We start from the raw sequence: 17,348 nt of genomic DNA, 5'->3' as shown, positions 1-17,348 counted from the left end.
CACATTCTTTTGTTTCGAGCTTCTTACATAAATGATTTAGATATCCAATCATGAATAACAAAGCATGAGATATTGAAGACATACATTTGAATAATTTGTAAGCTCCAATAAAGTAATAAACAAAAAGGGTACTTGATGTAATACACAATCTAATCTATGTTATATTTTGTTTTGCAAAGAATAAGTCCACCTTAGATATTGCCTAGCTATGGGTAAATACAATTAGTGTATTCATTGACTAGTAACTCAAGAGTTATTACTTCCTACATCTGACATATGATCTTATTACTTTGATCTATTTGAAGTTTGTATTAAAAAATATAATATTGTTCTCCCTATATCTTTCCTTTTTTTCATCGAAAAGACTTCTATTAACTATGAAAACAAACCCAAGAGCAACGCTCATGGCAGAAATACATCATGCATAGCATGAGAAACAAAGTAGCCTTAGTGGGCAAACAACCCGGTCATCAAGAAGAGCTAGTAAAGCACCAAGGTTGAGTTTGAAAGTGCCACTTCAAACCTGTGATGGACTTTGAGAAAGAAGAGGAGCCACTCCACTCCCTTAGGACCTAGCAGATGCCACTTGTAAGACCATTGCATGCTCACCAAAAAGGCCATCAAAGTGTGTACGATATCCTTCCAGATACTAGCCAATATGTGTGAAGGGTGGACTTGGGAGCCATCAAGAGAATCTGCATCTAGATCTCCAAATAGGTCATGCTGAAATCTCCAAAAAGTATTCATTGAGGCATGTGCAGGTCTATATGGAGAGTGGGAAACATTATCAAAGATCATGACTCAACTAAATATCATCAAACTGAAATACCCCAAGAAGCGTTATGTCTCTCATAAAAGATGTGAGGCTCTAAAAGAGAGATCCCCACGTCATGAAGAAGGGGGAAGGAACAAAATCACCCTAAAGTCTAGTAGTCCCCTTCCAAATGAACCTAAGCCTATTTGCCAACTACATAAATAATGTTGAATGGACTCCTCACATCGGAAAGGCAACAATGGAAAGTAGGGGCTGACCCAAACCTAGATTCCACAAGTTCACTGCAATTTCCCCATGAACTGAAAGCCAAAAGAAAATAGTGATTTTTCTATTCCTGACAGATTTTTGTAGTCTTCTCCAGAAGGATTTCTGCAAGTCTATAGAAATCTGAAAATTCTCCCAACGAGGAGCTCTATTGTTGCTTCTAGCCCTTAAGACTAAGCTGAAACGTCCTTGGCATTGCTAACCATGTAGCAAAAGAATGGGAGGCTCTTCTTAGGTTCCTTGCATCAATAAAAGTGCTTGAGCATTGCGACGGTCAAACTTCTTTTGCTCCTCAGGAAGAGGATGAGATGAGCTAGCAATAGAACCTTGGCTGCTAGGAGTACTGGGAGCAGTCACAGGCCTAATTTCATCTCCACTAACAATATCCCAAAGGCCTTTTCCAACCAAAATATTCCTCAGCATAAAAGACCACAAGGCATAGTTTAATCTATCCAACTTATCCGCTTCAGTTAGGGTGCCAAAATTCTCAGAAAGAGACATGATTGCACTTCACAAGTAACCTGAAAATAAAATGCAAATATAGATAGCAAATCTGCCCCAAAGGTGTTGTCACAAAGCACAATTCCCTTCCGGAATCACAAGGCAAAATGGGTAATAGTATTTGCTCTATAAGTATTCTCAACTTTCAGCCCAACAAAGGCTCGATAAGCATCAACCAAAGGTATAAAATCTGAAGCAAGTGTTTGCTTAAAAGGCATCCAATGATAGCATTCACTGTTAGCCAACCTTTGGCTCAATATGCATCCAATAACTTGCCCCCAATTCTGATTTTTGTCTGCTGCATGTAAAATATCACAAGAAAAGTGATCTGCCAATCCAAAATAGCTTCAAGATGACTTCAGAAAGAAGTCGACCAGATTTTGGGAGCGAAACAGTCCAAAATCAGCAACAAAACTACCAGGAATGAGGTCGCCCAGCCCAGATGGTCCTCCTGAAGAAATGCAAACTGAAAATAGGTTGGAAACTGATGAAAAACAGCAAGGAAACGCCAGATCTGAAGTTTTCCAGGCACAGGATGCTCCAAGAAGCAGTTTGAGCTGATGTAGGGGCTGGAAACTGACAAAATCAGCAGCAAAAGCATAGTTACTAGGAAACGTGAACGGCAACGGAACATCGACCCCCAGGGGAACGGGAACGCCCAAATCCTAGGGAACGTGAACAAGAAGGGAATGCCACGTCACCAAACCCATAAACAAACATACTATTCTATACATTAGAAAGCTTAAACTTAGAATCCGAGACTCAAAAACATTGCAATTGCTTTTGGAGTAAGCCTTAAGGACTCAAGACTCAGGACATAGTTCACAAATAATCATTAATAATAGAATCTAGATTAATCATTTTAGCTTGCCAATGGCATACGAAAGCAAAGTCCATCAGAGACAAGGCACAAACATATGAGATTATCTTGAGTCTTGGAATCTTGAATCTAGATACAAGAAAAGGAGAGTGACACCTCCTACTACTGAGGCTCCTAGAACTTTAAAAACTAGCTGCTACATGCATGATCCACTCAACACTGTCAGCATCAATGATCAATCTAAATCTGCAGCATTGTGGTTGCTGCTCAAGCCTCAATGCCAAGAAGCCTCAACGCCAAGTTCTAATTGGTCGTTGAGCACAACAGTCTATTGCCAACAGTTCGTAGAAGCTAGTGTAGCTGCCAAGGCCTAGCCTCTAGCGACAAGCTAGAACTCTTCTTTTGTGTAGCCTTCACCTGTGTATGCAGTCAGAAGATGGGGCGTTAGCGTAGCTATCTGTCTTGTGCCATCGCCTGTGTGTGTTGGAACACTTGCATGCAGTAGGCTAGCTATGTGTAGGCTAGCTGTAGCATAGGCTATAGCGTAGGCTGCGCGATGGTAGCGTAGGCTAGAGTAGCTTGATAGGCTATAGCGTTAGCAAGTTGCTAGGCATAGGCTAGGCGTTGCATGCAGCCTTGCAGGTCGAAGCAAGCTTGCAAGCGGCGAACACGCAAAGCATGGAGGTCGACTACAAGCAGGGACTACAAGCAGGGAACACACAGAGCAGCGAATCGCATCGATTAGATTAGGATTAGATAATTTGCCCGAAATCTTTACCTGCATGAAGGGAACGGCTTAGGGAATGTTCCCTAGACGTTCCACAAGGGATATGGAATGTTCCATAGCCGTTCCAAAAGCCAGACGTTCCACAGACATTCTCTTCAAGCTGAGCGATGCGAGGCAATGGATACTTGTTTTTGATAGTGAGCTTGAGGGCTCAGTAGTCGATGCAGAGGCGCATTGACTTATTCTTTTTTTCCACTAGTATAGGAGATCCGAAAGGGCTGCGACTGGGCCAAATGTGACCTTTGTCGAGTAATTCGGCCACCTATCTTTGGATTTCTTCATTTTGAGTGTAAGAAACATGATAAGGAGGTTTCGACGGTGGATTACTGCCGGGAATAAGTTCGATTGGGTGATCCATTGGTCATCGAGGTGGTAACTGCTTTGTCAATTCCTGTGGAAAAATATCCAGGTAGGGCTTTGGGGCCTGTCACCGGCTGCTCCCATCCTTCATACCTGCAAGCATACCTTCATACCTGCCTCCCTCCTCAACTCTCGCAATCTGCACCGAATCTGTACTTGTGGTGGGGTGGGGGGAACACTCCAAGAAGATTACAGGATAAAGAAAGATTGCCAATATGGGGACAAAAGAGAGCTCACCGGATCAGAAAACAAGAGGTGAGAAGGACCGGAAGTATAGCCTCATTTGGACGAAGGCAGAGAAAATAGAAGACCCGAGTGTCAAGGCTTGCATATCAACACTCAAGGAAGTATGCAAGATACAAGACACTAAAATTGAATGCCTATGCAACAAGCTGAGAGAGACAGAGGAGACGAGCTCTCAAACCTCTGAGCCCAAATGCAAGATGAAATGAAGAAATGGCAAGAGGAGATGCAAACCAAATGGACATGTGAAAAAGGTAAAATGTTGCAGGACATGAATTGTGCTCTAGGTGAAAAAACCAGTCATTTGGCCTCTCAGATTGAGATATTAGAAGACCAGGTTGCTGCCCTTAAAGATGAGAATGACAAACTGAAAGCAAGTGCACACTAGGAGGAAGGGGAGTTTCAGCCATCGTTAAACGAGGAGCTGAACACAATTAAAGAACAAATGCAACAGCTCAAAGATGCAAAAGGGGTGCCAGAGGAAGGATGCAAGATCATTGATGTGCTGAAATAAGAGAATGAACATATGAAAAAGGAAATGGCAGCTTTGCAAACAATGGTACAAGGGAAACATGCTGAGTTCATACAACAAATCACGAAGGGGAAGGCAAATATGCTTGCATGGAACGATGTGCTACAGAAAGACACAACACCAAAGAAAAGGGAGCTCATCTCTGAAACACTTGAAGAAGAAAAACGACGGGGCAGCAAGACTTTGAATGTGCTGGTCATAGGCCTACCTGTAGGTGATAGCCCCATGTCAGATGCCAACTCTTTGACAGATGCCAACCTTACTTGTGAATCAGCTTGGAGAGTGGGTAAAGCAGATGCACCGACGAGGCCCTTGGTTGTAAAGTTACGGACAGCCACAGATAGATCCACCCTCATGAGTACATGGGCAATACTGAAGGGGACCAAGATCTATCTAGATGAAGACCTCACACTCCTACAGCAAGAGCATAGAAGGGAAGGAATGCTGCTGCTGATGGCTGCAAGACAAGAGGGGAAATGTGCAGTTTACAGAGATGGCAAGGTGATCATTCGAGAGAGGGCAGAAAGAGAAGCACGTGAGGTTGCCATAGAAGGGAACAGCCTGTATGAGAGTATACATGATGATATCACAGAGTTGTTTAGACAGGGTGACACCCTTCACCTTGGTGACTTCAATGCACGCACAGGGGACAACCAGGTGGGACTACTTGAATTTGCATCCAATTCCCTCATAGTACCAGAGTTAGATGCAGCTGAGCTTGGGATAGTGAGACACTCAGCAGATGCTCCACACGTGACAGGGTATGGGCGGCACCTACTTGTGATGGGAGCAATATATGATCTGATCATATACAATAGCCTTCAGAGATGGCCATCATCCGGTGACTCACTTGTTTTCCACATGGAGGGGGGGGAAGCACAGTGGACTACCTGATGGGCTCCCTTGCCTTCACATCTCAGATTCACAACTTTGTAGTACCCCCTCCCCCACTCGGTGCTAATCACTCATATCTGACATTCTATATTTCCACTACCAGGCCAGTCACAGAGAGAGTCCTCCATGCGCCCACTTAGACCCATGTTCACTTTGACCGGACTCTCGATCCAGTCTACATCAATCACTTAGCTTGAGAGCTTCCGACCCTACATCAGTCACTTAGCTTGAGAGCTTCCGACCCTACACGGAGAGGAGGTAGACCTTGCTCAGGTTTCAGCCACTTTGGCTTCAGTGGTACATGAGGCTGCCATTATATATTTCCCTACGACTCAACCCACACATGCCCCGGCTGGGAAGATGCCTCAGAACCCTTGATATGATGATGAGTGTAAGGAGATGAGAGCTCACCTCACACGCGAGCAAGCCTTGGGACACCTGACCTTATCCAAGGCGCATCGCATCTCACATCGGATGACACGACGTAAGAAGCGGACTTTTCTCACTCGCAGGATTGATGAGGTGGCTGGATCCTTTCAAGGGGGAGACCCGACTATCGGCTAGGGACTCCTATAAGAGGGGAAATGGCCCATTTCCATCACGGACCCAGAGATTTGGCACAGATATGCATGCTCCTTATACGATATCCCACGTCAAATGCCACCAAATATGTCCTCTATGCCCAGCCCACTACTTTTCACTTGTTCACTGTGCAGAACGTGAGGAATGCCCTTCTTCGTCTGCACAACCGGAGAGCACCAGACCATGAGGGGCTACGTACAGAGCACTTTGCACACGGACAGGAGGTCTTGGCCCCAGTTCTAGGGCAGCTGTTCAACCATTCAGTATGTCATGGATTCCCATGGAGCACTACCACCATTGTACCGATACATAAGGCAGGGAACCCCATGGATACTAGGAACTACCGCACTCTCATGGTTGGCCACACTTTGGCTAAGATTTATGGATCGATACTGGAGAGGGCGATCAGCAGTTATATAGAGGACCATGGACAGCGGGCTCTTGGGCAAGCAGGCTTCTGGAGACAGCATTCCACACTGGACCATATTTTTACCCTAAGAGCCATCATCGAGGAGGCGAAGTTGAGATGCCAGAAGGTCTACACTCGCTTCATGGACTTTCGGAAGGCTTTTGATACTATCCCAGGAGTTCTCCCCACCAAGACCCAGTCCTATCATGACCACTTTCTGAGGATATCAGAGCATGGTAAAGCCCCAGTACCTCGAGAATAGGAGAGTCTCACACGCCTTGCAGATTGATATCGGACAAATACGAGTATCGTCCCACTAGCTGTGGATTAAGGCTGGCCGGCATACCTAGAGAGCAGAGGGTCTGCAGATTATGCACGATGGGAGAGGTCGAGACAGAGGAGCGTTTACTATGTGTTTCTCAGGCCTACTATGAGATCCGAGGGCGATACCATTGAATCTTTCAGGAAGGGCTCGCGGCTTCGGACCTCTCACTCGAGTGATACATTTCCCCCACCAGGTTTGCATTGGGCTCTACCTGATTGAGATGCGAAGACACAGAGATTCCCTTGTGCGGCAGGCCAGAGATCAGCTACAGTCGATGCCTTAGGACATCGAGCTAGACTGAGCACAAACACGCATCACTGATTTTTACGCATCCGAGCCAGCACTAGCAGATGAGATCGAGGGGGAGGAGCTCGAGGAGATGAGAGCACTATGGATCATCAAGAGGCCCGTCACCCACCACGATGTGGCTGGACGAGAGACACGGAGGCCACACATGACACGTGGGACGACCAGAGCACACACGATGGAGGCTCGACCTATCTCAGCCCTCCTCAGAGGAGACCGCCAGAGATGAGGCATTACTCTCGATGTAGCCCATTGGATATAGAGAAACCACTTGTCATTGTCTTCTTAAAACTAACTAAGTCTCTTTGCCGCATTCATTTAAAAAAGTGCCGTACTGGTTGTTATCAGTGACCAATACCTGGGAAATAGAGTCAAGTATATTTTGGTCAACGTAAGCACCAACCAGTAGTTTACTCGTACTCATTATTCGGATCTGTTCATATGCCTGCAGAGGGAAAACGTTTAGCTAATGTCATTTTATATGTATGGATATGGGAGATAAAAGAGCTGTTAGAGCCTCGATTGTAGGAGAATACCAAATTGTAATGTGTTTGCAGTTAAGGTATCAGTTTGAAAAGATGACACCATGCATTTGAAATGATACTAGGTGGACTGTCACAATATTAAACATAGATGGCGGCTGGATGCATGCACATGTATATATTCATTTCAATTGATAGAGAAGTAGAAAGTAGTTTCAGTTTCTTACAAGCTTCATATTTCCTTCTTTGTAATAAAACTCGATTAACAATGCATAAAGGTCACCAACTCGTACAGCTGCCTGCAGTATCAGCAGAGATCATTGATTGCAGATTAGACTTTCCATTTCATACTGCATGGAAAAGAAAAAAACAAAAAAGAAGGGGAAAGTTAGAATTCATTAAAGCATGTAGTAAAAATAAGAAGGAATTGGACCTGCCCAATTTTGTCTTGCGAGCTCAATTCAGCAAGAAGCTGAGTACATGCAGATATCATCCCATTTGGATCACTCTTGGCCATCCTTCTTGCCTGAATTTAATGTAGAATGGATATGAGAAAATATTCCCTGTAGCTATTTTTTCAATGCAAAATTCACAGTGGAGGGTTCATCAAATACTTGTAAGCTCTCATCACACAGGGAGAATGTTTATACCATGTTGCAAACCATTTAACAGATAAAAAACTTTTTTAATCAAGAAAGCTGTCTCAAAGCAATATAAGATTGCTAAGAGGGCTTGGTCTTTCAGCTAGAAGATTTTAGAACACATAGATTCATCCTTCCAAGACTTGCTGCTGCATCCTGAGGTCACTCCCTCTCTTCCTGCTATTCTTGCGGCCTCCCCTTCATGGGATTTCACCCTGCAATCTTACTGCAGCCCCTTCCTTTCCATCTGCTCTGCAGCTTCCTCTCCTCTCACTGCCCCTGCTTTCCCCTCCTGCATTCCTCTCAGCCTCGCAGCCCCTCCTCACTCCAAGCTCCCCTACCTGCAATACCTCCACCATTTCTCACTGCATGCTCCACCTTCATAGCCCCCTGTGGACTCCTCTTCAGCCCCCTCTCACTGACCCTGCTTTCCCCTTCTCTGGATCTGCTACATCCAATACCTCCCCTACTTCTCACCACAGCCTTTTCCTCCTGTATCTGCACACTCCTCCCTTCTTCCGCTGCAGTTAAGCTTAAGCTTAAAGGGAATGATGTACAAAAGCAGTTATCTGCAAGGGTGTTGTTTGGGTCAGCCTCTTGCAGGCTTCCTCATAGTGTATCCAGATCACTGCCTATAATTGGAGCAGCCGCATGGATCCAGTTAGGAACTGTACATATACAATACACACCTCAATCCCTGAAAATGTAAAAGGTGCCTACATTGTTATACAAGGTCTCTCTTGTCCTTGCCACCCATATGTAGCCCTTCGTGTAGATAGCATCAAGTCGAATGCACACCAAGCAAACTGCCTCTCGGGTTATTGTCTGTCCATCACTAGACTACAACAGGAAACCCAAATATGCTAGACTGTGATGTTAGCTATTGTCTCCCCCATGTTGTCCTTAGGTGGAAGGTAAATTCTCTACCTGATTGTCATATATTCCTGGGTAATCTCAACTCAAATAACAAATACATCCCGCAATATAAAGGCCAATGAGCAGCTCTAACCTTTAATCAGATGCTTTGTCCCCCTTAAGAGAGCCCGCTACATACCTAGGTCACTAGTCTAGGATCTCCAGAGAGTCATGCAAGGATCTTGAGCATGTACCTCTAGATCTGCAAAGCTGTAACTCACTCAAACCCATTAGGACATTACACCTTGGTAAGCTTTTATTCAAAGAAAACCAAGTCACTTGGCACTTTGATTCAGTTTAACTCATGACATTCTTTACCCATTTTGTTGATACAAGTAAGCATCTATTACCCAACACCAAAGAGTTACGAGGAGAAACAAACTTGCCAACCCTTTTCCTTTCTTTATGTGAGAAAACCAGTTTTTTTTAACTTAAGCTCTCGTTTCCTTCTGAGATGTTTGGAAAGTATGAAACACGCCAGATTTGCTGCTCGAAGCCACCACCATCCATCAACGTTTTCTTCACAAGCTGATCTGCCACAGAGAGATTTTTCTTCACAAGCTGGATACCCTTTCATTCACGACGCCTCCTATATTCCTTTTTTAAGGTATCTAGTGAGATTGGATAGGAGGATCCAGATGGGGAGGATTGATGGCACGCCAGCCACGCAGCAAAGCATTGATGCAGATAGGGACTTCTCAGAGGTTTCTTCAATATTTGTGGTGCAGGCTCTGGGATAGGTACAAGACAAGGAAGATCTCCCACTTCCTTTGGTTGTTGGCACACAGAAACCTCATAATGGGAACCTAGCTTGGGTTTGGTCATTTCTAGTTACATGTGATGGATAAATTGATGTAATGCAGGATACCAAGGTCTATGGTTGTGAGTGATCATGTGAGTGAGTGTGTGAACACGTGTGTGTGTAGGTGTGCCTGAGTTAGGTGTGACTAATGATGTGTCAATCAGTAGGTGTGATTGAGTGAATATAGGAGTGTGGTGTGTGATTGAGAGATTCTAGGAGACATTGGTGGTCTTCCTGATTGAGATAATTGTGGATCTAGATTCCACCTACTCATGGGTAGTTGCTTATATGTACTCCATTCTATGAATGAATCAATTGCTCATTGCCTTCATACTTGTGCCATTGTCTCTACCTCTTGTCTACCTCCATCATACTTCCATGCTTGCACCAACATGTGGTATTAGAGCCACTTAGCCTCCTTGAGCCACTTCTAGCCGCATCATCATCTTCTTCCTCACACTCTCTTCTTCTCCATTTTTTCTCTTTTGAGCAGAATTTCCAAGCGCTTGTTCTCCCTCTATAGGCTACCATTTCCAGAATGTTTTGTGCTATAGAATACTCTCAGTAGGGCGAATTCCCACGTCCAAGCTCTCTCTCTCTTTCTCTCTCTCAATGTCTCTTTCTAATTCTCTCTCTCTCTCTCTCTCTCGTGCTCCCACAGTGCTTAGAGATGGCAGACCAGCAGATACAGCCCCACCTCCACCTCCACCTCCTGCCCCGTCCGCTTGACGGGACAGGGCCCATGGGACACACCACCCGTCAGATAGTCTACGCATCGCTGTATGGAACTGCAATGGTTCTTTTACAGCACAACCAGGCAATCTACGGGGGGCATTCTTTGGGAGAGATATCATCTTTTTCACGGAGACACACGAGAGTCCAGAGAGACCTTTGCCACGAGTGACAGGGTATACATGGAGATCTGCCTTCAGGCAACACGCCCGGACATTTGGAGTGAGAGGATCTGGAGGAGTGGCCATTTTGTACAGAGAGCATCTCGATCGGATCATCACAGTGGAGAGAGCAGATTCACATGCCCGATTCTTGTGGGTACGCATCTGCCGCAGGGCCCCTCAGCGAGATCTTTTTATTGCAGTTTGCTACTTCCCCCCGGCGCAGTCGATCTATTCTTCCACTGGACCAGGCCAGTCCATATTTGAGGATCTCTCAGCGGACATTGCAGATTTTTCACGTCGCGGAGAAGTCATCCTTTTAGGAGACTTCAACGCGAGAACCTCAGACAGACAGGCCTTCACTTATGACTTCATGGAGGATCCGGTCATACTCCCAGCATTTCACGATGATAGCCTCTGTCGGACTTCATCAGACTGCACAGTACAGCCCACAGATCAGGGACGTCAGCTACTGGAGCTCCTCACCTCGCACAGTATGGTCATTTATAACGGCTTGTCCAGGTGGCCACAATCTTCCATGCCTACATTCTCTTCTGCTTCTAGGCGTGGTACTAGCGTGATCGACTACATCATAGGTCCCCCGACTCTAGTCCCTTCCATCCATAGCCTTACTGTTAGCCCCTTCATGCCCTCTGCCGACCATGCACTCATCCACTTTACTTTGACTCATGTCTCCCATGACCCACCTCCCCCTCGTTATCACGACCGCCAACCCTACTACGAGGTTCATTTCGATGATGTATATAGCCAGAACCTCAGCCGCCTACTCCGTCCTCATCTATTAGATGCTCTACCATCCACGCAGGACCGGTGGGAACTTGTACATACTTCACTCGTTTCTGCCGCTCACATGACGAGGAGTGTAAGGAACTCCGCAGGAAACTTAACCTTGAGACCAAGGAGAAGTCTCCCCTCCTTGCCGAAACCAAGAGAGACTACAAGTGGTTGGTTAGGCGCAAGAAACGCCAATTTCTAGCCCGGAATGAGGAGGAGCTGAGAAGCTTGCTTTTCAGCTGTGACTCCAAGGAATTCTGGAGAAAATTCCTCCACTCGAAGTCTCAGAGCCCCCTCACAGATCCACGTGTCTGGTCTGCATATACTTCAGCTCTATACGATGTTTCAGATCAGCCAGATATCGATTTATCCCACTCCCCTAGGCCAGCTTCATCTAGTCTCTTCACACCGGAGAGTGTCCGTGCAGCAATCCACCGATTGAAGAACGGGAGAGCTAAGGATCATGATGGATTGCAAGCGGAGTATGTAATCCATGGGATTGATACCTTAGCTTTTGTTCTCTCCCGTCTCTTCAATGAGTCTGTTTGTACAGGCCTACCACAGTCCTGGTTAGGCAATACCATAGTACCTATCCACAAGTCGGGGGACCCTATGGAGCCGTCGAATTACAGGACCATCATGATTGGCCACGTTATGGCCAAGATCTATGCATCAGTTTTGGAAAGCCGTATAAATGACCATGCCGAGACGACAGGACTCAGAGCCAGAGGACAGGCTAGATTTCGCAGGGATCATTCGACGCTTGACCACATTCTCACACTCAGGGCACTAGTAGAGGAGGCGAAGTCACGAAGGCAACGGCTTTATTGTTGCTTCGTGGACTTCAGGAAGGCATTTGATACAGTTCCGCGATTCAGATTGTTTCAGAGGATTCGCGAGATGGGCTTCAGTGGAGAAACATGTGGGCTATCATGGCTTTGTATGAGAGGGTCACTGGTCGGGTTCGGACACGTGAGGGGCTCTCAGAGGAGGTATGCAGCACGATTGGGGTAAAGCAGGGTTGCCCGCTCTCTCCTACTCTCTTTGGACTATATATTGATGGGCTAGAGATGTTCGTACAGATGACAGGCGGTGTGGGCTCTACTCTCTCAGGATCCTCCATTCATATCCTCCTGTATGCGGACGATGTGGTTCTCATTTCCTCTACTGCTCAGGGCCTCCAGGAACATATTGAGGCACTCCACAGGTTTTGCCAGGACAGGGGATTGACCGTAAACCTTGGCAAGACCAAGGTTATGGTTTTCAACACCTCTGATCGTATCTACAGCACGGATGAGTTTTGCTTCACTTATGACGGACAGCCCATTGAGCTTGTTAGAGAGTACACTTATTTGGGGGCAGTTTTCAGGGGACCGATCTTTACCATGACATATGCAGCACGAGATAGGATTAGTAAAGGGTATGCTTCGTTGGCTCATCTTGAGCGTCAGTGTTTTCAGTCCCACTTTCAGCATCCCGATACGAAATCCCTGCTATTTGACACATTGGTGAGACCAGCTGCGATGTATGCAGCTCCTTTCTGGGCAGGAGACCTTGGCGCTGCAGATTGGAGATGAGTAGAGAGGTTACAGATCATCATGTTCTCTCGGCTCATTAGGGCCAAGGCTACAGTTCCGCACGAGATCATGCTAGCAGAGTTTGGAGCTACTCCCCTTGCATTGGATGCAGCGTTTCAGTCGGTCATGTATTTGCACAGGGTTAGGGAGTTTGGAGACTCAGCAGCAGGCAGAGCTCGGTTGCCATGGTTAGCACTTGCATCTTCTATGGAGTTGGCACGATCTGGGGCCCGATACTGCTGGTACTTCAGACTCACTAGGTGGCTCACATCTCTTGGACTAGACATGGATAGACTGCCTCCCTTCCGATACAGCATAGATGCCCCTCATCTCGAGTTGACTCGCCACGAGCTTAGTCAGGTCACGAGAGCAGACTTGCTGCAGCTTCATACGTACCGCACTTGGATTTATCCCACGCAGCTTCCGACGAAGATGGCCACATATCATGACCACTTCCTTCGGATCTCAGAGGATGGATTTGTCATTCCACCAGGCTACACAGGTATCCACATGTCCCACTCACTGAGGATTGCCCTTGGCCAGCTTAGAGTCTCTTCGCATCAGCTCGAGATAGAGGCTGGTAGGATGCGACGCATGGAGGATGGACGGCGTCCAGGCCGAGAGACCAGGATCTGCCCTTGTTGCACCATGGGAGAGGTGGAGTCAGAGGAGCACTTCATTGAGATCAGAGGGAGATTCCACTGTCTCTTCACAGATGGCTTTGGACCTCTCTCACAAGTGATGGATTATGAGGATCAGCATTGCCTAGCTCTTTATGTCAGGGAGGCCACTATGCTTCGACGACACTACCTCAGAGACCATCAGCACAGACCGGAGCGTGATAGAGCCCAGCCCGATAGAGCTCAGACACACGCTATACCAGATGACAGGTATCAGGAGGAGCACGAGGAGGTCAGAGCTCACACAGGACACATGCCTCCACCCTGTGGATGTACATATGAGATGGTTTGTAGACGCCGCAGGATCTTGTTACATAGGGGACGTACTCGCCGCTTCATCTCCAGACGATCCAGGATGATGGCAGCTTTTCGGAGGAGACTTACTCATGGAGATCTCGCCCTACCAGCCGCTCACCTCACTTTTGCTCAGATTTGTACTCTCATAGCAGGAGGCAGAGTCGATGGACAGGATTTCCAGTATTATTTTGGTTCTCAGACTCCGTGATACATGGACTTGTATCTTTGCATTGACATATTGTACTCATCCCCCCATTTTGCACCCAGGGGCGGTTTCCTTGCATCTAGCTTACTTTGTATTTAGGCTCGGATTTGACATTATGTACTTTCACTTGCATTGTATTGCGTAGCACTTAGATGATATTCGACGATGCCTCTTCTTTGTGGCACGTTGATTTTGTGCTATCTTGTACGCAGAGTTCTTGATGTCCCATGGGCCCATTTTAGCCTTTAGTGGACAATAATACACTTTCTTTCTTTCTTTCTTTCTCTCTCTCTCTCTCTCTCTCTCTCTCTCTTATCTCTGTCTTTGTCTCTCTCTCTTTCTCTCTCTCTGCTCTTTTGGACCTGCCTCTGTGTGTGTATCCACCCCCTCTCTTTGCTCTCTCTCTCTCTCTCTCTCTCTCTCTCTCTCTCTCTCTCTCTCTCTCTCTCTGTGTATCTCTCTCTCTCTTCATTCTAGCTCTCGTCTGCTCGCTCTCTCTCTCTCTCTACTCTCTCCCTCTCCCGCTCCCTCTCTCTCTCTCTCTCTCTCTCTCTCTCTCAGCCAGAACCTCAGCCGCCTACTCCGTCCTCATCTATTAGATGCTCTACCATCCACGCAGGACCGGTGGGAACTTGTACATTCTTCACTCGTTTCTGCTGCCCACATGTCCTTCCCTGCCACGTGTCATTCGTCTAGTCCCCCACCGGTTGGTCTTGTTCCTTGCAACGGTTGGTATGACGAGGAGTGTAAGGAACTCCGCAGGAAACTTCACCTTGAGACCAAGGAGAAGTCTCCCCTCCTTACCGAAACCAAGAGAGACTACAAGTGGTTGGTTAGGCGCAAGAAACGCCAATTTCTAGGCCAGAATGAGGAGGAGCTGAGAAGCTTGCTTTTCAGCTGTGACTCCAAGGAATTCTGGCGAAAATTCCTCCGCTCGAAGTCTCAGAGCCCCCTTACAGATCCACGTGTCTGGTCTGCATATACTTCAGCTCTATACGATGTTCCAGATCAGCCAGCCATCGATTTATCCCATTCCCCTAGGCCAGCTTCATCTATTCTTTTCACACCAGAGAGTGTCCGTGCAGCAGTCCACTGATTGAAGAACGGGAGAGCTAAGGATCATGATGGATTGCAAGCGGAGTATGTAATCCATGGGATTGATGCCTTAGATTTTGTTCTTTCCCGTCTCTTCAATGAGTCTGTTTGTACAGGCCTACCACAGTCCTGGTTAGGCAATACCATAGTACCTATCCACAAGTCGGGGGACCCTATGGAGCCGTCGAATTACAGGACCATCATGATCGGCCACGTTATGGCCAAGATCTTTGCATCAGTTTTGGAAAGCCGTATAAATGACCATGCCGAGACGACAGGACTCAGAGCCAGAGGGCAAGCTGGATTTCGTAGGGATCATTCGACACTTGACCACATCCTCACACTTAGGGCACTGGTGGAGGAGGCGAAGTCACGAAGGCAACGGCTTTATTGTTGCTTCGTGGACTTCAGGAAGGCATTTGACACAGTTCCGCGATTCAGATTGTTTCAGAGGATTCGCCAGATGGGCTTTAGTGGAGAGATACAGTGGGCTATCATGGCTTTGTATGAGAGGGTCACTGGTCGGGCTCGGACACGTGAGGGGCTCTCAGAGGAGGTATGCAGCACGATTGGGGTGAAGCAGGGCTGCCCGCTCTCTCCCACTCTCTTTGGATTATACATTGATGAGCTAGAGATGTTTGTACAGATGACAGGTGGTGTGGGCTCTACTCTCTCAGGATCCTTCATTCCTATCCTCCTGTATGCGGACGATGTGGTTCTCATTTCCTCTACTGCTCAGGGCCTCCAGGCACATATTGAGGCACTCCACAGGTTTTGCCAGGACAGGGGGTTGACCGTAAACCTTGGCAAGACCAAGGTTATGGTTTTCAACACCTCTGATCGTATTTACAGCATGGATGAGTTTTACTTCACTTATGACGGACAGCCCATTGAGCTTGTTAGAGAGTACACTTATTTGGGGGCAGTTTTCAGGGGACCGGTCTTCACCATGACATATGCAGCACGAGATAGGATTAGTAAAGGGTATGCTTCGTTGGCTCATCTTGAGCGTCAGTGTTTTCAGTCCCACTTTCAGCATCCCGATACGAAATCCTTGCTTTTTGATACATTGGTGAGACCAGCTGCGATGTATGCAGCTCCTTTCTGGGCAGGAGACCTCGGCGTTGCAAATTGGAGACGAGTAGAGAGGTTACAGATCATCATGTTCTCTCGGCTCATTAGGGCCAAGGCTACAGTTCCGCACGAGATCATGCTAGCAGAGTTTGGAGCTACTCCCCTTGCATTGGATGCAGCGTTTCAGTCGGTCATGTATCTGCACAGGGTCAGGGAGTTTGGAGACTCAGCAGCAGGCAGAGCTCGGTTGCCATGGTTAGCACTTGCATCTTCTATGGAGTTGGCACGATCAGGGACCCGATACTGCTGGTACTTCAGACTCACTAGGTGGCTCACATCCCTTGGACTAGACATGGATAGACTGCCTCCGTTCCGATACAGCATAGATGCCCCTCATCTCGAGTTGACTCGCCACGAGCTTAGCCAGGTCACGAGAACAGACTTGCTGCAGCTTCATACGTATCGCACTTGGGTTTATCCCACGCAGCTTCCGGTGAAGATGGCCACATATCGTGACCACTTCCTTCGGATCTCAGAGGATGGATTTGTCATCCCACCAGGCTATACAGGTACCCACATGTCCCACTCACTGAGGATTGCCCTCGGCCAGCTTAGAGTCTCTTCGCATCAGCTCGAGATAGAGGCTGGTAGGATGCGGCGACGCATGGAGGATGGACGGCGACCAGGCCGAGAGACCAGGATCTGCCCTTGTTGCACCATGGGAGAGGTGGAGTCAGAGGAGCACTTCATTTGCAGATGCCCGCTATATTATGAGATCAGAGGTAGATTCCATTGTCTCTTCACGGATGGCTTTGGACCTCTCTCACGAGTGATGGACTACGAGGATCAGCATTGCCTAGCCCTTTATGTCAGGGAGGCCACTATGCTTCGGCGAGACTACCTCAGAGAGCACAGACCGGAGCGTGATAGAGCCCAGCCTCATAGAGCTCAGACACACGCTATACCAGAGGACAGAGACCAGGAGGAGCACGAGGACGGCAGAGCCCACACAGGACACATGCCTCCACCATGTGGATGTACATATGAGATGGTTTGTAGACGCCGCAGGATCTTGTTACATAGGGGACGTACTC

The 17,348-nt window shown here is 47.3% G+C and overlaps 1 protein-coding gene across 1 annotated transcript in view; it reads right to left on the bottom strand.

Annotated features, from left to right (window-relative positions):
• Positions 1-7,093: 7,093 nt before the first annotated feature.
• Positions 7,094-17,348, bottom strand: part of LOC147899042 (uncharacterized) — a 268,788-nt gene continuing 258,533 nt past the window's right edge. The window contains exons 24-26 of the mRNA XM_087378195.1: positions 7,714-7,806; positions 7,508-7,579; positions 7,094-7,243 (exon numbers count right to left, since the gene is read on the bottom strand). Coding sequence (XP_087234321.1) covers positions 7,094-7,243; positions 7,508-7,579; positions 7,714-7,806 — 315 coding nt within the window. The remainder of the gene's footprint in view (positions 7,244-7,507; positions 7,580-7,713; positions 7,807-17,348) is intronic.

Source organism: Dipteris shenzhenensis, chromosome 8, assembly GCF_047967505.1.
Source record: "Dipteris shenzhenensis isolate YYH24624 ecotype China chromosome 8, Dip_SZ_1.0, whole genome shotgun sequence".
In the NCBI taxonomy this organism is placed as follows: Eukaryota; Viridiplantae; Streptophyta; class Polypodiopsida; order Gleicheniales; family Dipteridaceae; genus Dipteris; species Dipteris shenzhenensis.
This window is presented reverse-complemented; position numbering and strand designations above follow the sequence as displayed.